Raw genomic sequence first — 20,403 nt, forward strand, 5'->3', positions numbered from 1 at the left:
CTACTTAAATCGAAATGATCGTTGGCCACTTCCTGACATTTGTTTGCCTGGTATCTGAAATCGAGAATCTCTCAATTTTACCACCAAAACTCGGCTTAAAAGTCCGGTTTTTGGGACATTTTATTGTTTTATGCACCAGGCAATCATAATTAGCAGTAGGTGGCTACTTAAATCGAAATGATCGTTGGCCACTTACTGACATTTCTGTTTGCCTGGTATCTGAAATCGAGAATCTCTCAATTTTACCACAAAAACTCGGCTTAAAAGTCCGGTTTTTGGGACATTTTATTGTTTTATGCACCAGGCAGTCATAATTAGCAGTAGGTGGCTACTTAAATCGAAATGATCGTTGGCCACTTACTGACATTTCTGTTTGCCTGGTATCTGAAATCGAGAATCTCTCAATTTTACCACAAAAACTCGGCTTAAAAGTCCGGTTTTTGGGACATTTTATTGTTTTATGCACCAGGCAATCATAATTAGCAGTAGGTGGCTACTTAAATCGAAATTATCGTTGGCCACTTACTGACATTTCTGTTTGCCTGGTATCTGAAATCGAGAATCTCTCAATTTTACCACCAAAACTCGGCTTAAAAGTCTGGATCGGGAAATATCCGATTTTTTACAAACATTTTTTTTTCGATTTTTTAATAAAAAATGATCTATTTTTTTTCGATAGCAATAGAAGTATTTGTCCAATAGTGGAATGCCATACCTCGTTGAATTCGTAACAAAATTCCCTATCGATCCATGTACATACATTGAAATGCTAATTTATTGCCATTTTTCGCAAATTTTGATGATGGTACCCCTTATCAAAAATGCAAAAATTTGTCAATTTTTTTATTTTCGAAAATCGAAAAAGTAGGGATAGACATAGATAGCTATGTTTATTAGCAGCACAAAACAGTCTTTATTTTAGCTGTACGGTTATTTTTGACCAAGTTATGGGGAAAACGCCGATTAAAAATATCCGATTTAATTACAAAATTATTTTTTTCGTTTTTTTGATAAAAAATAATCCGATTTTTTTCGGCGAAAACCCAAGTTAATTTTTTCTCTGTACATCGACGCCCTACTTTGTCTTATAGTTCAGCAATTCCTTTAAGTACTCGGGCGTTCTGTGCCACTGAGCACTTGGGGGGCTGAGGGAGCGGGGCCAGGTGTCAGGACCTCTACAGGAGCTGATGACACAGTCGTCCTGGGACCTCCTTCCGGGCATCCGACTATCCCCGATAACGGCGGCAATTTCTCGCAACGCATTGCTCAAACTGCATTACATTTTATAGATGGCTTTTCCCTGATTTCCCTTATCTGGCCTGCCTTTTTCCAAATTGGATAATTCATAAATGGCAGTAGCTTAATTTTTTTCCGATCGAAATTTCCGCTTCTGATTTCCTCGAGCGGATAATCTTGTGGCGATTTGATTACATAAGTTGTAGGTAATAAAGATTGAGATAAAATTATCACATTCAGGATTGAAAAAATGCATGATTTTCGATATGACGGCTACTTATTCGTTTAAAGAGTTCCCCTTGGCAGGAGTTTAATTTATTGGTTCTGCGGGTTATAACCTTAATCAATGTGACACTAAAGCATCCAATTACAGGCCATAAATTTTGCCATACATTCGCTAGTCAGTCCTTAAAGAGCAGCGACCCATAAATAAGAAGCACAATCCGCGCCCAGCGCTAAAATTTATTTCCCATTTGGAAAACCTTTAACCCACCGTTGAGTTAACAACTCAACTTGAGTTGAGAAATGTTTGAAATATTTCGGCATCTAACGACGTTTTAAAGAGCCCAGAAGAATATGCAAATGGTTGAGGGTGTGGGTGTGGGTGAAGAAAGAACACCTCAAGCAGGTGAAAAAAAATAAAAAAAAAATCGCATGCCTATGCATCGTTTTATTCTGTTTTATGGTTCATAAACTTTCGCTCCTCGGTGAGTGCTTTTTGCCCTTTTTTTTATGGGGGCACATTGAATAAAAAACTGATTTGTTTTGCCGCCCCTACTTCAACGTTTGATGTTGCCGGCTGTTTTGGCTGATTTCAGCCATTTGTTGCCACCAAAATGTGGCACAGTTTTTTCGGGGGCTAACATATGGCACTCACTTCGCCATAATCAACATCATCATTATCATCATCATCATGCTGACGAGTTGTTAATGATGAGCATAATGACGACACGGAGCGCTTTGGGCCAACAAAGTTGTTAACATAAAATGGCTCGCTGCACACATGTACACCCACAATTTGCTCAGATTTCCCCAGTACTTACAGCCCTCTATGTGTGTGCGTGTGTGCGTGTGTGCTTAACAACTTTTACTTTTATAGTCCTCATATGTCATTGCAGTGCGCATATCTGAAGGTCAGCTAAATATACGCAAATTCAAGCAGAATCACGCGGAAATAAGTTTATTGCATCTAATGTCTACTTTAATTAATGGCCAATTTTTGTATTTAACTTTTGAATTTTTCTACATTTTATGCATTTGAAAATCAATTGCTAAGAATTGTATAGCAATTTCTGTCCATGCAGCAGTTTTCCAGCAAAAATTTGCAGTTGAAAAAAAAGGCAAAATAAAATGTGAAAATTGTATTAGATTTTGCATTTGATGAAGGTAAGCGGAGGAAAGAAAACACCGAGTTATTGAGGGGTTGTTTTTGCTAGCGGTGTGAAACTCAGTCCCAAAAAACTTCGCACTGAGGCGGGCTGAGTAAACTTTTTATATTTTCATGTTTTCATGTTTTTCCCTTTGGTTTTTTCCCAGTTTTCAGAACCTTGATGCCCGCTGCCCGCTGCGGGCGATGGATGATTCTGATTCTGATTCTGATTTTGATTTTGATTTAGCCCCATGTTACTTTTTTGGCATACGCCACCCAGTCGTATGGGCAATGTAAACAAGTTTCTCCCGCCACTCCCACTCGCATCCGGTTTCCGGATTTGCTGCGATGAAAAGCAGGCTTTTCCCCAGTCGCTTTCGTTCGACTGGCAGCCCAACTCGGATTCAGTTTATACCCAGCATTCGAATCGGACATACACTGAACATTTCGATTAAAAAACGATGCCAGTTTTGAAACTTTATACTTTCTACACCAAGTTCTTTCCATCCGCCAAAGTGCGTCGCAAGGAGTTGCGGCGCAGGTGGTACTTGTTGAAGTTCCGACGGAAGCTACAACTCCGTAGTGAGCTCAAAGCCAGGACTATCTGCAAATCCGTGCCGTCAATTGGTAACAGCGAACTGCTCTCGAAGCATGTGATCGGTAGCTTTCGACTGCAATTGCAGTGCGATTCGAACTCGAAACGGCTTGAGATCACGGCCACACTGGCGAATCCCGTAGTGCCGCCGGATACGGATCCCGCACCGGAGGATGAGCAGCTCTACGAACTGTACATCTGCAGTAGCCAGGGCCAATTGCTGGGCAAGGTTCCGTTCACGGAGAGCGACTACCGACGTGCAGCCCGCACGGCCATCGATTGCATGACCATCTAGAAACGTTTTTGCCATTTTAAAATCCCCTTTGTTGTGCATTCCCTTTGACATGGAAGAGGAGGAGGAGGAGGAGGAGGTGGAATATTTTTCATCCTGGGAACGGCCAAATGACAGCCAATACTTGCGATGGGCCACTATATGCTGAACGGACCTTCGAGTATCGATTACCTGTTACGACTCCATTTTCATAACTCCTGCTGCTTTGTGGCAAATGGTAAAAAGCTGCGAAGAGCTGTATAACGATATTTGGACCTTTATAAATTTAAAGTAAATTCATTAAATAATTTGAAGTCGCTTACACAGGCCTTAGAAGAGATGTATGCAACATCATTACTTTAGTAAATAAAATTCATCAAAAGAAGAGAGTATTTCAACACAAATAAATAAGCTCTGGTTTTTCTGCCTTTTCTCTATAGTGTGATTTCATTACGAGAAAATCTCCAAAAAATCTACTGCTGCTGTAAAGAAAATGGCATTTGCACGGCTCTTCAGCAAAATAAATACAGAATATACAAAATCAAGTTTATTGACAAGAAATTAGCAATCAGGGCAATACAAACTTTCACTTCTTCCATCAATCTTGCTTTGACAGTTGCTTGAGTAGAAGCTTTTTAATTTAGATATATACAATATTTAATTAGTACTAATGTCGTATTGAAGATTTTGTCGATAAATATTTAACGAACTGAAGCTTTAAACTCGTTGAACTCAGGCTGAAAAGGGAATACCTAAGCTCGTACACACAGCACGCTGCATTTTTGAAATATTTAAATATGGCTCTCATTCTTTTGCTTTCCACAGAAAGAAAAGAAAAAAAATCCAGAAGCTGTGGAAAATCAACAAATTCAAAATGTAAAGTCATAAGATGAACCACCTTAACAATCCCTCGTAAGCGATAATTGCAATTGGGCGGGATCTGCGGTTCCTGGGCAGGGTATTAAAAAAAAGGGGCACCGAAGGATGCCAATAATTCCGGCCATATATCCACTTACCTTCCACAGACACACACACACACACATACGCACACCCAAACTCACACACACATATGCAAATGCGCGAGTGCTTGTGCACCCTGCATACATACATATAAGACGACAAGACCCCAAAGAACATGCTATCAATTTTATTTTTATTTATTTTACCTCCCTCCAAAGCGCCCATTTTCCCTCGCATTTGTTTGCTCTTGGCTCAGGCTGAGCATATTTTGTAGCTCGTAAAAGTTTTTGATATAAAATGTAAACAAAGGCGAAATGCGAACACGGAAAACACACAGCCTCCAGACACTGCGGCGAAAATGTAGTACGCAACAGGAGATCAGAAGCTATTTTTGAATGTGCAATTACATTATGTTTAAATATTGCATAGAAATTGCATTACAGAATATCCAACGCGATTGATGAATAAATATAATTAGCTATCTGATTATGAATAGAATCGTTTAGTTCGTTTAATTCGTTATATTGAATTCAAGTATTATTGAATTTATGTAGTTTTTCGCTCAGTGCTGGCAACTCAAAATTATGGCGCGTTTTGTAACCAGCAAAAGGCCAAAACGAGTTTCGTCTTTCGCCTGCTTGTTTTTGTTGTGGCTTCTTTTTTTTTCGCCGCCCCCTTTTCCGTTTCCCTTTGCCGCCATTTTTGAACCGCCATCGTGGGTGGGGGTACCTGCGTGTGTGTGTGTGTGTGTGTGGGAGCGAGAGAGAGAGAGAGAGAGGGTGCCCAACGAGCCCTTTCAATGCTCGATGCTCACGCACTTGCACATATTAATTAAAAAGTTCAGGGTCAGGCCAAAAGAGACAGACATCAGCTGGCCGAACAAGGGCTAAAAAGCAACAAGAAGGAGAAAAAAAAAAAAACACAACAAGCGTTGGTCAAAAGGGGGAGGTTGAAATGGGTGGCAAAGGGGGCGTAACCCCTGACTTGGTTATTTTTAGTCAGTCCCGGCGATGTTGGTCGAAAATTTCTGTGTTGCTTTAGCATAATTTGTTTACTCTACTCTTGTGGTTCTTGCATGCCCCCGTTTCGATACCCTGTAATTTTCAGCCACAATGAGTTGCTCATATTGCTTTACATTTAAGGGGTATGACAGTGCTTTTCCCTTGAACTTTTACTTACTTATCTCATTCAAACTTTTGCCACGAACTTTTTCAGATATCTTAACAAATAGTTTTCCTTTGAGCAAAGAAGTTGTCATAAGCTTGTTTATAATATTTCCTGTTTAAAAGGTAACTTTGCAGTCGAAACGGGCAAGTAACTATCGAAATGGCCCAGTACGCTAGTTGACTTGCCACTTTTCAGGAACATGCCCCTTCAGGACTTACCCCAAGCCACCGAAAACGTACAAAACGGCCAACGAAACTTGAAAACAAAAGCTGGGGGCACACACACACACACACATACAAGGCATAAGGGGGGGAGAGGGGGTGAAAGGTCCTTGCGGGTCACGGAAGCTGTGCGTAACTATAATTAATTTCATTTTAGACTGGTTAGCAAATAAACGAGCAAACGATGCGGTTCCCTCGCTGGCTGCTTGCTCAGCTCCTCTCACCTTCGCACCTTCGCACCTTCTCACTCTCGATAGAAAGTACAACCAGCCACCCATTCAACCACCCATTCAACCACCCCTTCAACCACCCAAGAGCACAACCACCCATCGACTCGTTTTTGGCCAGTTGAGACACTATTTTTGGCATCGTCCTTGTTGCCATGTTGTTGGCTTTGCTCTTTGCCAGCACTTGACTGTCCAACATTTCGTTCGTCGACCACCTGCAAAGCCACCCAGAAAGCCACCCAAATTTCCCTACAAATTTCCAAAAAAAAAAAAATATATATATAAAGAACGAGCAAACCACCCACTTATAGTATAACTGTTGCTTATGTTGCAGGATTTCATTTCGAGTCGAGTTTCGGCTGTCGAGCGTTGAAGTCCTTTGAAGGAGCTGAAGAGCTCAACCCTTATCAAAAATTCAACGGCATGATTTTATATCCCCGAAATTATTGATTCATCTTTTGAATGCCGAATCGTGCCTGCGTTTTCGTTGGCAGCACACAAACAAAAAAAATGTTGATGCCACGGCCTAATCGCCTGGAACTCATTAACTTTCGTTCGTTGCAAATATTTTGTTTCATTTTGCTAGTCAGTGTTTACAAATGAATTTCTTCTCGCATAATTAGGAGGCCTAAGCAATGTGTATTTACAAAAGGTGCTCATTTAAACAGCGAAGATTTGATTCAACAGAAAATCTGATAAACAGCATTTAATTAACAATTGTTTATGAACAAAAAAGCATGTTTAAATTACTTAAGGAATACATTTAAAAGTTATTTAATAGCTTCCAACCAACAGGTTAAACATAATTGGTGCTTTTTGGCTATTTGATTGCAAACTATATATAACAATAGTTCGATAAATTGTTGCTAAAATATGGAGAGAAAAAGAGCGGGCGGCCAGCCTGATCCGGCTTGAATAAATAAAAATGCCAACGCCACAGTTGGTTGGCCCGTAAGTCATCCCGAGATGATTCCATCAAATATGCATGGCCCATCATCATCATCATTGGATCCCAGGCAGGGCCGAGCTGTCCATTTGAATTATGCATGCATAGACAGCAGCAGCGGGCGGGAAAAACTGGCCGGGGGGAAGGGAGTGGGATGGAAAGGTAGGGAAAACCGTGGGGGGTGTTTCGGGATGAAAGGGGTTTGTCAGCGGCAGGAAAGCGCAGCATGGCGCCTGCCAAGGAAATTAGATTTCCCACCAGCAATGCTGCTGTTGTGTGCGCTGTGTGCAGTGTGTATGTGTGTGTGTCTGTGTGTGCGCCAGTATCTGTGTTAGCCAGTTGGACTAAACGGCTTAAGTGTTTTTGCCAGCGCCTTTTCACCCGATTTGCATAATGCTCGCCGCGGCCGCCTGAAAAGTATGCTACAACTTTTTATCAACTTTGTCAGCGGAAATTATGCTCAACACTAGCACACCCACACACACATTCGTGCACAGGTCAGTTGCGGTTCAATATCGCAAAATGATATATGTATGTATGTGCGAGTGGCCCCTATAAAACTCACTTTAATTATTTATTTATTCAAATGGCTGGCCTGGCTTCTAAGCCGAAAAGCCTTTTACAAAGGCAGTTTGAGTGGTGGAAAACCCGGCGGAAAAGGGGCAGAAATGCAGAGAGGAAGCAGCGCAGGGAAGGGAGGAAAAGAGGGGCGAAAGAGCGGAAAAAGGCAATGGCAAAGGCAAAGGCGGTGGAAAAGCATTTTTCCAACTTTCTCCCAGCGCTTCCTGCAAGAAATTGAAAGTGGCACGCGCAAATTACTTAATCCTACTTTTCAAGTACTTATATATATATACATACATTTGCACAGTGAACTCTTGATAGTGGGACACAAACAATGGATATGCACTTTTGGACTTCACTTCAATATAATATAATATAATATTTTTTATGAAATAATAATTCGCAAATTCACTTGATTAAGGCAGTAATTAAAGACAGCCACCTTTTCCCCAAGATTTAAATGCTAAATTGTGTGCTAAATAAATAAAATTCCGGAGATGAATTGAAATTATTTAAATATCCAAAGTTCGTATATGTATTAGAACAAAGAAATTGTTACATCTCAGAGTGTTTACTGTACACAAACCTATGTACACAGGCTAGGGCGGTAAATGCCTACACGTACTTTCATGTCCTTTGATCTAATTTACCAAGCATTTTCAGGTATTCTAACTTTGAATGCCAAAAACGAAACCCAAGTGACAACAACAACTTCGACCCAAAAGAAAAAAAAAAATTGCCAAGTATAAAAAGCTAAATCTTAAACGATGGCGAACACGAAAATGAAAACGAAAAATGAAAATGTTAAAATGAAAATGTTAAATGAAAATGCCTGCAGAAGCCGTCAAGCTAGAGCCTTCCCACTTTTCACTTTTCACGTGTCCCCAGCGAGTCCTGGCAGTTAATCAATGAATAGCCGCACCGCCGTACTGTCCACATCCTAGGAGCACACCACACCACACCACACCCTCCCGTCCCCGTTTGAGTCTCAGGATGCCGGACAGGGGACAGGACCACCAGGAATCCCTCGCAATTACATCAAAAGGAAAACTGCTGGCAAAGAGCCCAAGTAATATTTCAAGGGGGCTGGACCGACAGAAGCTCTAAAATTAACTAAATAGCCGACGCAAGGCGCTCGTCCATGGAACCATCCGAAAATCCATCCCATCCTATCCTATTCTGTCCCATTCTGTCCCATTCCAGGACACGAAAAGTCACTTAGAAGACTGAGGAGAATCAAAAAGAAAAACGACCAATGTCCGCCAGGTGTCCAAAGTACTCGCCCTTTTTTTTCTATATTTTTACTTTTATTTTCATTCCTACGAATTGCATTTTATTGCCACGACAACAGTTCACAAAAAAATAGGAGTAGGAGCAAGAAGAACTGAATAGAACCGCAGACCATGGCAAATGTAAAATGTTCACCGTTTAGCTAAATTGTTTCATTGAGCGCTGGAACAAAGTGGAAATGGTGGAAGAAAGTGGAAGAAAGTGGAAGAAAGTGGGCGAAAGTGGACGAAATTCTTAGGGGGGGGAGATAAATGAGTTCCCAAATATAATGCAGATTAATGGAGTCAGGGGACTTGGCTCATCAAATCCCGCAGTAGTTGCCCTGTTTTTTTTTTCCACCAGGAAGCAACAAATAGCAGCTGGCAGCAAACTAAGACCGCATAAATTGTTCAAATTTATTTAACATTAATAACATAGCCTTGCATGTATTTATATTTAAATAAAATCCAACAATTTCTAAATTGTCTAAACAAATATATTTCTTAACTATAAAAAAAAGTGGAAAAAGTTGTAATATGAAACCTTGACATAACTTTTAATTAGCCCGCAGTGTTGAGTAACTTTTTAAGGAGTTTTTCACCTGCGAAAGTTTATTCGGTTTTGCGGAAAATTGCATTCGGTTTAGAGTGCTGTGGTTGTCTGGGTGTGTGTGGTTGTCTGCGTGTGTGTGTGGGTGTGCGTGTGTGTGTGTATCTGCAGCGAAAGTACAAAAGTGGCTGGCAGCTGAATTGTTGTTTCTTACTTTTTTTGTTGCCCCAGTGTTGAGCAACTGGGCTGATTGGAAACGCAGCGGAGGTGAAACAAATGCAGCCTCAGCCTTCCAATTTCCCACTTTTCCGCATTACCTTCGACCCCGCCCTCCCCCTTACCCCACCTTCCCGATAGAGATCCGCAATTCGCACGCCGGAATCCCCATTTGCAGCTTCAGCATCATCTCCATCTGCGTCCGTGTCCAGGTACAACTGCTCCGGCTTAGCCGCAAGCCGGACCGAAGGACACACACAGGGAAAAGTGCGGGAAAAGTGCGGGAAAAGTGAGGAAAAGTGGGAAAATTGAGTTGAAAATTGTTCGTGGCACACACTTCACAGGCAACGCAAATTGACAGCTGTCAATCAACCGGTCGCCCACTTGAGCCTCACTCCTTCGTCCTGCCGGCTGCCATTTCTCCATCCTCCATCCTACATCCTCCATCCGCCTGCAGATCCCTTGGATCATCCATTGGACTCCCGGAGGACAGCGATGGCCAGCTGCTGTTGTGCACTTGAAATTGATTAAGCGCCGGCCCAAACTTTCCTCAAACTTCCAAAAATGCTAAAGCCAAAAATTCGGACAACAAACTGCACTACTTAAACAGAAGCGAAAAGTACTAATCACTTGAGAAGATTGCTCAAAATATAAGCGGCATTAACTAATTTAAAGGTCAGCAGCCACCTGAAAATGTAATTTGATGTTAAAGTTGATTGGAAAAGCCGGCCAAGCAACATTACAAATTTAGGGAGATTGAAATTCCAACTAAGGTAGAGCTTAATTGCAAGAAGTCGGTGCTGGGAAATTCCCGGAAAACGGAAACATCATCGTGTCACTCAAATCGCACAGGTTCAATCGAAATGTGTGTCCTCATTGGCCGCAAAATGACTTTTCCCTCTCAGAATTTCACAATTTCTGTGGGACACACACACACACACACATAGAGAGTTGAGTGTGGGAAACTTCGGTACTTCGAACTACTTTGGCCAAGTGTTTCAATGACCGGCGGGAAAACTTGAGCTCCGTCTCGAACTGGGACTTTTATGAACCTGCCACTTATTGGACAACTTCCGGTGCGTTGTCTATGTCCTTGCACACATATAGAAACAGCAAACAGGATGGGAGGTCCTGCCGCCTGGCAGTTATTAAGTTTATGGCCATAAACCTGCGGCCAAATAAGTTGATACTCCATTTTGATTGCCTCGTGCATTAGTTCATCTGGAATTCTGGGCAGACTATTTCCATTTGCCATCTGCCATCTGGCATCTGGCATCTGGCTGAAGTGCAGCAATCTGCTGGCCAGAAACCACATCATTTCGTGAAAGTCAAGTACAGTAAACACCTGCAACTATGCTTGCATTTAAAGCATGTTTATTCAAGAAAATAAATTCCATAAATTCTGGATTCAGTGTGTTAACTTCTTGCCTCAACGCAATAGCTTCCCAATTTAATGATTTGTGCATTACCAACAGAAAATAGTACTTTCCATTTATATTCCAAGTAATAAGAGCCAAATTGAATTGTGGCCATCTTCTGGGAAATTGAACATTGTGACTTGAGCTTACTTACGAGTATACTTCTGCGAAAAGAAACACAAAAACAGAGTATTTGCTCCGTTGCCTTTCGATTTCTTTGGGCAACGGTGCGTATGGGGGATTTAACCAATTATACGCAATACTGCAGTGCAAATTTTACAATAAATAAGTACGAATCAATGAATCAATACAAAGGGGAATGACAAGGGAAATGGAAATATTGAAATACTCTGTTGATGGCAAACAAAACTTGAAGCGACTGGCCTCGCATTATATTTATTTTATTATGTTTTAATAATAAAATGATTAGTTTTATAATTATTTCGATTAATTTGCAGAATTATGTTATATTATTTATTTTAAGTGTAAACAATAATTATCAATATATATATTTTACAAACCGTTAATATAGTTAATGACCACTTACTGTTTACCTGTAGTTTGGCCCATTTAGTAAATCCCAAGCCCTTTCGTAAATTGAGATTTGCCAGCCATTCGATAATTGAGCCCCATCCAATGCGTTTTAAACCACCAAATACTATTTTCTTCGATTTTTTTCCAGTGTATCTCTGTGTCTCTGTGTGTGTAGCATACCCATCAGTACCACCCCCTCTCCAAAAATATATATATAAAAAAAAAAAAGTAAAAAACCCCCAAAAGCAAAACCCCCTACAGAAAAAGAAACCCACGAATACAAAAATACAGACCCAAAAAAAAAATAAAAATCACCGCACTTTCGGCTAGCCGAAAAGCCCGAAATAAGGCGCGCAGTCAGTCGTAAAAGCTCGAATCATTAATAAAGAGCGCAAGGAAGGAGGATAAGGAGTGAAGGGCCGCAGGAGCGGCAGGAGCCGAAGGATAACGCTCACATTCGAGGATCGGCGGGCGCTGCCACAGAAACCAGAACATGCGCCATGTCAAAACTGCGGCATTACCGGTCCATGGATCAGCCGTGCAGCAGCACCTGCGTGGTCATACGCAAAAAGTTAGCAATCCACACCAAAAAGAACTCTAAAACTCTAAAACTCTTAAACTCTTAAACTCTAACACACCCAAAACGCCACCTGACCTCAAAAATCAGCGGAAGCGCTTTCACTTTTCCATCAACTTTAAAATAAAACAAAAAGCTTTCCTTTACTCTACGCTTTTCACTATGCACGCCAAACTAAAAACTGAAGCGGAAAGCAAAGCCAGGACTCTCACCTTGCAGCTTTCACATCCTGCAACACTTTCACCGCATGCCGCACTCACACAGCTAACAGCTAACAGCTTTTCCAAACTTTTCCAACTTTCTCAACATTTTCAACTTTTCCAAACTTTTTTTAGCTAACTTTGAGCCTTTGAGGCTTTCGCATGTCCTAAGGACGAAGCTCTGTTTCTCGAGAAAAGCTTCGCCTGCCAGCCAAGCAGCCGATCCAAAAATAACACCTGCCATTCAGCCATTCTTCACCGCATGACACTGTCCCATCTTCAATTTTCCCACTTTTCCTCGCTTCTTTTCCACTCTGCATGCATTTTGTTTAACACTAAGTAATTGTTAGTCGTATTTTAAACAATTTACTAATCGTCGTTTTGTGTACTTTCAGGACTATGACAGCCATTTGCTTTGTGTGCAACCTGCCCATCATGTCGCACCAAGTGGGTTTGGTGTGGCAGGGCGGCAACGGCTGGGACGATCTTGTGCGGGAACAGGTGGGTGCCACTTATTCGCAATAAAACAATAAAGTTTTTCAAATATTTATAATATCCTAAAGTGGACAAAATATATCCCTGAAGTGAACAAACAAAGAGCATGAGCTTACTTAATCAAAATCGAATTGGTTGCAGGGAATCATATAGCTGCTTTCCAATGAAAAATATAATAATAAATATAGAAATAAATATAAAAATAAATAAAATTTTAAACTAAATATAAAATATATAACAAATTTAATAACAATAATTTGGCTTTTGAATTTTAAATGAATTCACTGCAGTTTTAAATGCGATAAATACATTTGTATTTAACAATGTACTCTTACATTTATAACTTAAGCGCTGTGCCCCCTTATAGATATAGATACCTATCTAATTTGTGAGAGTGAAAGTTTGAAAAACGTGCCGAGAATAATACGTTGTTCCCACTTGCAGCTGGAGGAGTCCACCATACGACAGCGGTTGGGCGGACGGCGAGATTCGGCGGCCCAGATCACCACACCGCCGAGCACCTCACCGCCGCCGGGATTGCAGCGCCGGCGGCGCAGCTCGCTGGCCCAGCTGACGGACATCCTGCGGGAGTGGAGCGGCGGCACCAAGCAGCAGCAGCAGCAGCAGCAACACCACTCGCAGCAGCAGCAGCAGCAACAGCTGCAGCAAGCCTCCCGCTCCAAGGCGCAGCTGAATCGCCGCGAAACGCTGGCGGACCTGGCACGCAGTCTGCCCTGGCGCACCTCCACCACCACCGATGCGAGCACGGGTGCAGGTGGCTCAGGTGCTGGTTGCACCACCTACATGGCGCCACGCAAGCGACGGGAATCATCCGCGGACTCCGGCATACGGAGCATGAGGTCGCGACGCGATTCCAATACCGCCGAGTTCGTGAGGCACTGGAATCGCCGCGAGAGCGGTGCAGTTGAGGAGCAGCCCAGCGTTTCCGTGCCCGTCGTCGTCGAGTGCTCTAAAAGCGTGAGTATCGGGCAGATATATGTACTCTATAAGGTTAAGAAGTCGGTTGCCTTAGTCTATAAGGATAAGAAGTCGGCTACTTTAGTCTACAAGTCACAACCAACTGAGCTTTGCTGGCAAGTGCACTCGAACGGCAGAACTCCACTCCACTGAGCTGTAAAATATTTGTTAATAACAAATTAATGTAAGCAACTTTTCACTTTCACTCTCAGAAACTTTACTTGCTGAGTTTATAATTTAAACAAGTTCCTAGCGAGTGCATTTGCCAGGAGAAACTACTCAGAAACTACCAGCACCTTTTGGCTCCACCTTGACCACAACCTTGACCCCTAACTCTCTCTCTCTCTCTTTCCCACCATTCCACACCGAACCATCGCACATCCTGGCAACCACCAATCACCAAACCACTAAACCACCGAACCACTGAACCACCGAACCACTAAACCATCGAACCACCGAACCACTGAACCACTGAACCACCAAAACCACCAGGCCTCCCGGCGCGGATCCGGTGAGAGCTACCTGTCCAGCAGTCGGCGCGATAGCAATGTGGCCGGTAGGGTGACCACGCCGCCGCCACCCGGCAAATATCAGATGGCCAAGAAGCGCGACTCACTGGCCGCGCCGGAGTTCCCAAATTTCCGGCAGGAGCAGCGACCGTCCACCAGTTCCGCCGGCTCCTGTTCGGACCACTCCATGCCCCTGATATCGACGCACTCGAGCACTCACCACCTGGCCCACCAGCAGGTGGACTCCGCGTGCCAAGCCCTGCCGCCGCCAACGATCATCACCAGCTCCGTAACGCCACCGGCAACCAGTCCAACGGCGCCGAAGGGACGCCGCGACTCCCAGACGCAGTGCGGCCGCGTTAATCGCCGGGATTCCAAAGCGGGCGTAAGTCCGGAGCGTGCGCCACGCCTCCAGCGGCTGCAGCGCCAGGCGACCGCCTTCGATGAGGGCTGCCTGCCGGGCGGCAGTAGGCGTGGCTCCCAGCCCGCACTCAGTCCCGATCCGCCGGACGACTGCGAGAGGCGCACCTCGCGTCGGGATTCCCTGTCACCGGACAGCGCCTCGCGTGGCGGTCGTCGTGATTCGCGCACTCATCTATCGCCGGATCGTTCCCACGAGCGGGATGGCAGTCCCAGGCGGCACACACTGCGCCGGCAGAGCAGTTCGGCAGCGAGATCACCCAGATCGCCGGACTCCAATAGCTGCTGCTCCTCGCGGGATCCCAGTCCCTGCTCCAGGCCACAAACGCAGACCACCGTCGAGCAGAATCAGCGACCGGCCATCCGGCGGCAGTCCACCACCGAGGAGATCCTCATCGCCCGGGGATTCCGGCGACAGTCGACCACCGAGGAGATGATCCGCTGCAGGAACTTTCGCCGCCAGAGCTCCCAGAGCGACGACGTCTGTCGGTGAGTGCTGACATCATTATTTGCCACTTAGTAACTATATGTATAACTATATAATATGATATATGACCCATATTACATCTCTATCTCCCCAGCTATCGTGGCAGACGCGACTCGTCGGCGCAGATAATCGACGGCACCATCGGCACCATGACCGTGGAGACAACCAGTACCTTCTTCGACTCCAGCACCCAGACAGGTGAGAGCACTGTGTTTTCAAAATTTTCCCACCCAATTTGGTCCTGCCAACCGCGTTGAGAGCTTTTTGGCCCAGCTTAAGTTATCCTTTCGAAAGCTTGCGAAGTGTAAAGCTTTGGGCATTTTGCCATGTTTACTTTGGGGAAAAGCTGGTGTCAGCTGTTTGGCGCCAAGACAGCTGTTCGCTGAGAAGGACCTGTCCACTCGCCACAGGACTCGCGTCCTTTTTACACGACACATGCCATTCAGTTGGTGTTGAAGTAACAGACGTGCCACAAGCACCGCAGCAGCCAGTCGAACGAAAAAAAAAAACGCAGCCGGCGAATCAAGTCATACAAAATACAACAAAACATAAAAAAAATTAATAAAAAAAACAAACAACAAATTTAAATTAAAGGGCATACGTAGAGAGCGAAGAGCAAAGTTGTACAGAAAGAAGAACTCAGTAGGGCGGCAAAAAGTATGCTACGATTTTTACCAAACTATCGTTCAGCTCGCCATTGCGCATAAGTGGCTGAGTGTGTGTGTGTGTGTGTGCGTCTTGGCTGACTGCGTGTGTGTGTGTGTGCGTGCGTACGTGTATTGCTTTGTGTATATTTTTCATATCCTGCCTTGTGAACTTCTTTTTTTTTGCTGTGCGTAAGTGTGTGTGTGTGTGTGTGTGTGTGTGCGGTGCGGTGCGTGAACACTTTTCATTGTCGTCGTCATCGACGGCTGCAGCTGCAACATCGCAGGATCCTCCAAGTAAACAACAACACAACAGCAGCGACGTGGCCGAGTACGTCGATGTCGATGTCGTCGGTGGCGGCAGCGGCGGTGGCGGTGGCGGAGGAGGAGGAGGAGGAGGAGGCAACGGCATTACCGCCACCGCACCAACACCCGCACCCCCCTCGCTGCGCAGTGGTCGTCGCCAGCCGTCGAGCAGCAGCGCCAGCAGCAGCAGCAATCGCAGTCGCAGCGGTCTGTATATAAAAACATATATATATATTTATTTATATGCACATATATAGGTTAGGAAATGCCGAATGGCGGGCTGCCAAAGTATCTGTGGCATGTCTTACTTGTTGCACGTGAATGGGGCTAAACGACTTCTGGTGTCAAGTTCACGCACCCAAATAAACAAATAGTTTACCTTTTACTGCAAATATCACAAATATCACTGTTACACTTTGCTGAGAAACATAACTATTAATGAATGAATATATATTCTAGCAAATTTTAATAATTTTTTACATTCTGCAGTGTCTGTAAAATATAGTTTTGGTCGCAAGCTTAAGAGCGATAGAGCTGCTAGATTTTCCAAGCATTTTCCGAGCTTCATTCAATTGAATGGCAAAAGATTCTAGCCTTTTTGGCAGCCATACAAGGCAGCACGACCACGCCTCCCCTCGTCCTTGCCGCCTCTTAATGCCTTTTAATGAATGAAAGTGCACTGTCTGCGTGCGTGCGTGCGTGTGTGTGTGTGTGTGTTTGTGTTTGCTAATATCTGTTGGTATCGGTGAGTATCTGTGTGACAGTCCGAAAATGAATGAGCGCCGACTTCACCTCTTCACTCTCTCACTCTCAATCTATCTCCTTCTCACTGTTATGAATGAACTGCGAATTGAGTTTGATACTGATGCAGCAACAACATTGGCAATTTCCCATTATACCGCCCCTCCCCCTGGCGCGACCACGCCCCTCGGCGCATTTTCCAGCTGGCAGTGCAACAAGTTCTTCGTCGCGACGGCCAATGCCAAACTTTGCTCGCAATGGAATGCAAAATTTATTGATTGAACTTGTTGCCAGCAGACGGGCGACATCCAAAGTCCATCGAATGGAGGTCAAAGTATCACTTATATTTACGATTTTGTAAGAATCTCCAAGATGTTTTGAAATTCCAAAAGAAGTGAAATCAAACTGTGTTTACAAATATTCCCATTTCACGTGATGAAATGCAGGTAAAGATATCAATTCACTTATCTAGCGTAAGAAGAGAATGCCCATTAATGTTGCCATATTTGCAAGAACACAATTATTTTCCTTTTAACTCGCTTATGGCTCATAAGAAGGCAGATCGAAAGACAAAGAAACAAGTATGTTCGTCAATTAAGAGCACTTGGAGTCGAGTCCTGGAAAGGATTTACGGCTGCTGCTCGTCCTGCGCTCCTTTGTGGCCACACACTAATTAATATTGAGTGTGAGCTCTGCAGGAGAAAAATGCTCAAGCACTTGATTTAATTAAAGCAATTAGTGCTCGGTTTGCTATTGCCAATCACAGGCAGTAATTTCATTTGTGTCTGCCCCTTAAATACTTGCAAAGGCATCATAGAAATGCACTTCAAATTCAAACTTATATTGCCATATTGTGTCTACGCCATTGAACTACATTTCAAACTAATCACTCATCCCAAAAGGATTATCAGCAATTGCCAAACGCAAACTGTACTCCAATTAGTATCTCAACTGTCCATTGATTACGTTACTCTTTATAACTGCCTTTTTCGATGTACACGAAAACAAAAACAAACGCAAACGCCAAAGGTCGAAACTCGGTGTTTGGGGTTCAGTTGGTTGTGCCCCGAAATTAATGATAATTTATGGGCCAAAAAGGGGACAATTTGATTACCAAATTCGGTTCGATAAGCCGCGACTTACACAACTGCAGAGCTGATCCAGTAATCGCATTTGAATTTATGCATTAAACTAATTGTACTTGTGCCACAGTGTCTGCTAATTATTTTTCTATAATTATGAGTGCTACTTGTGCAAATTGCCTGAAAAGAAAAAGTCTTACTTACTTATGAACTTTGTGAAATGTATGGAAATTTTCCCCTTTTCCCTCGATTAGTTCTTATAGAAATGGAACGCACTGTCAAGGTCGAGCGGCGACTATTTTGATCAATTATTTCACAAATTGAAAATAGCTTTGCGCCTAATTGATTGACCGACCTCACAAGATTGATTAAAGTTTCGCGAAAAAGGACGCTGAGAAAAGCACAAGATGTACACACATACTTACTCGTATGTTTGCGAAAAGTGTTGCCTGCAACACGGTGGAATGCCCCACATGAGAAACAAACAAGCAAACAGGCGAACAAACAATGAAACAAACAAAAAACAAACATGGGGCGGCTATTTGCGATCCCTTTGATTGATGGGCGGCTGATTGATGGGCTGACCTAATGGCCAAACTGCTGCGCTCGCTCATAAAACAGTTCGTAATCGAAGGAATTAGCAGCTGCCGCCACTTCAGTGCCAAATCGATGCCGAAACTGTAAACTGGAAAGAAAGAAAGTTTTCAAATCAGCCATCCCACGGCCATAAAATGCAAATTGTTATTGGGGACAGGGGCCAATGAAGAAATAGAAAATACTTGGCAACCAAATAAAATGCCATCGACCTGCCCCATTCGATGATGGACTCGCCACCTGAATGTAGTCGCCGAAAAGTGGGCGTGGCCACAAAATGTATAATGCCATTAACAGCTGTCACTTTCGGGCTGTTGAAATATTTGACAGCCAAACACGAGTGTCTCATAAAAAGTGGCAAAAACAAAAAGAAACAGGAACACAAAACAGAAAAAAAGAAGTAAGACAAAAATAAGGAAAATAACAAGGAACCTATAAAACGCCGAGCAAAGCGGGCGGAGGCCATTGAAATGATAATAATAATAATAGCAATAATAATAATATTGAGACAGCATTTTAGTTTCGTGGTAATGGCTCGCGTTTATTTGCCAAACAAGATGGTTGTCAATTGTTGTTCCTTCGCCTTCGTCTGTTCCTTGTTATTTCCTCCTCGCTTTCTTTGTCACTTTCTCCTTGTCTCTCTGTGTGTGTGTGTGTGTGTGTGTGTGCCTCTGTCTGTGTCTGTGTTAGTGAGGAGTATCCAAATTGCGTAGCCGACTGCCGCTGGAGCCTTTCGTCAATCATACGCACCGTTGTACGCATTACAACCCCCTGGACACCACAAGCCATAAGTCAGCCTAATGCCGCAGGAAATCAATATAGCCATCGCCTTAGAAAAAAGCTTCATGCTCCGCGCTTAGCACTGGGAAAACTCGGGGAAAACTGCGGGAAAACTGGGGGAAAGCTCTGGCAGCTATTAAGGGCTAGGGTTACGCTTGTGGGGGAAGGGAAAGGGGGAAAGGAACTGTCCACGACGGCTGTCAGGATAAGTTATTAATCCATCAAAGTGGGTCACAAACACAAAACTGGCAATAAATACTATATTTTCATATTTCGCCCCCAACCAACTACTTTACTTGCATATTGGCAAATACATACAATTATTGCCATGTTGTTAATATAATGAAGACAATTTATTGGGCCTTCATAACTTATACATTCACTGTAATTTGTTTATAAGCGAAATATATTCGATGCATTAGAACATAAAAACTTAAGTACTTAAATATAATTGAATTGAATCTCAAGCTGAAACTTTTCAAGCAACTTGGAACATGGAATTCAAGTTGTACCACCTTGAGTTAATTTATTCGAAAATGAAGCAACCATTACGATTAATGGATCCTGCTGATAATTAAAAGTACACCTGCTGCTAACCCTTGCACCTACAAAATCGCCCATTTCCTTGTCCTTTTCTTGCGGCTATTTTCATAAAATCAAATTAACACACAAAACCCGCAGCACGCATGGGGCGAAAAAAGTGCGGAGAAAGCCTCAATGCTGCGTGGCACTAATTGAACTGAGGTGATGTGGGTGAATGGTGGGCAAAAGGTGGCTGAAAGTTGGGTGAAAGGCGGGTGAAAGTTGGGCGATAGGTGGGTGAAAGTGGGTGCTGTTCGTGGCTGTTGGCCAGACAGAATGTTTGACTTTGGCTCAATTAACACCGCACACAGAATGGGCGACTCATAGTTTCATTAAAATACAGCAAACAAGGCTGGACATGATGGTGGTATTATTCCGCCACCATCGCAACTAAAGCCACACCCACACACACACACACATGGATATGGACAGGACACACAAAGGACGACGTGTCCCGTGTCTGTGTGTA

The 20,403-nt window shown here is 43.4% G+C and overlaps 2 protein-coding genes across 6 annotated transcripts in view; both read left to right on the forward strand.

Annotated features, from left to right (window-relative positions):
* The window catches only part of LOC120457189, a 100,751-nt gene that overhangs the window by 36,770 nt on the left and 43,578 nt on the right, over positions 1-20,403 (forward strand). For 2 of the 5 annotated variants that reach the window (XM_039644534.2, XM_039644535.2), the window contains exons 1-5: positions 11,860-12,110; positions 12,712-12,817; positions 13,256-13,789; positions 14,282-15,207; positions 15,300-15,403. In XM_039644534.2, coding sequence (XP_039500468.1) covers positions 12,040-12,110; positions 12,712-12,817; positions 13,256-13,789; positions 14,282-15,207; positions 15,300-15,403 — 1,741 coding nt within the window. In that variant the 5' untranslated portion in view covers positions 11,860-12,039. Of the gene's footprint in view, positions 1-11,859; positions 12,111-12,711; positions 12,818-13,255; positions 13,790-14,281; positions 15,208-15,299; positions 15,404-16,044; positions 16,363-20,403 lie in introns of those variants that run through there. The other 3 variants (XM_039644537.2, XM_039644536.2, XM_039644539.2) reach the window with 3 other exon arrangements.
* Positions 3,005-3,793, forward strand: LOC120457193. The gene has a single exon (XM_039644545.1). It carries the CDS (start codon positions 3,067-3,069, stop codon positions 3,493-3,495), a length of 429 nt encoding a protein of 142 aa, XP_039500479.1. The 5' UTR covers positions 3,005-3,066; the 3' UTR covers positions 3,496-3,793.

The sequence above is a fragment of the Drosophila santomea genome, chromosome X, assembly GCF_016746245.2.
Source record: "Drosophila santomea strain STO CAGO 1482 chromosome X, Prin_Dsan_1.1, whole genome shotgun sequence".
Classification (NCBI taxonomy): Eukaryota; Metazoa; Arthropoda; class Insecta; order Diptera; family Drosophilidae; genus Drosophila; species Drosophila santomea.

Bases quoted from the DNA above. Each gene is read 5' to 3' on its own strand.
- LOC120457193 (XM_039644545.1), top strand. From the start codon at position 3,067: ATGCCAGTTTTGAAACTTTATACTTTCTACACCAAGTTCTTTCCATCC.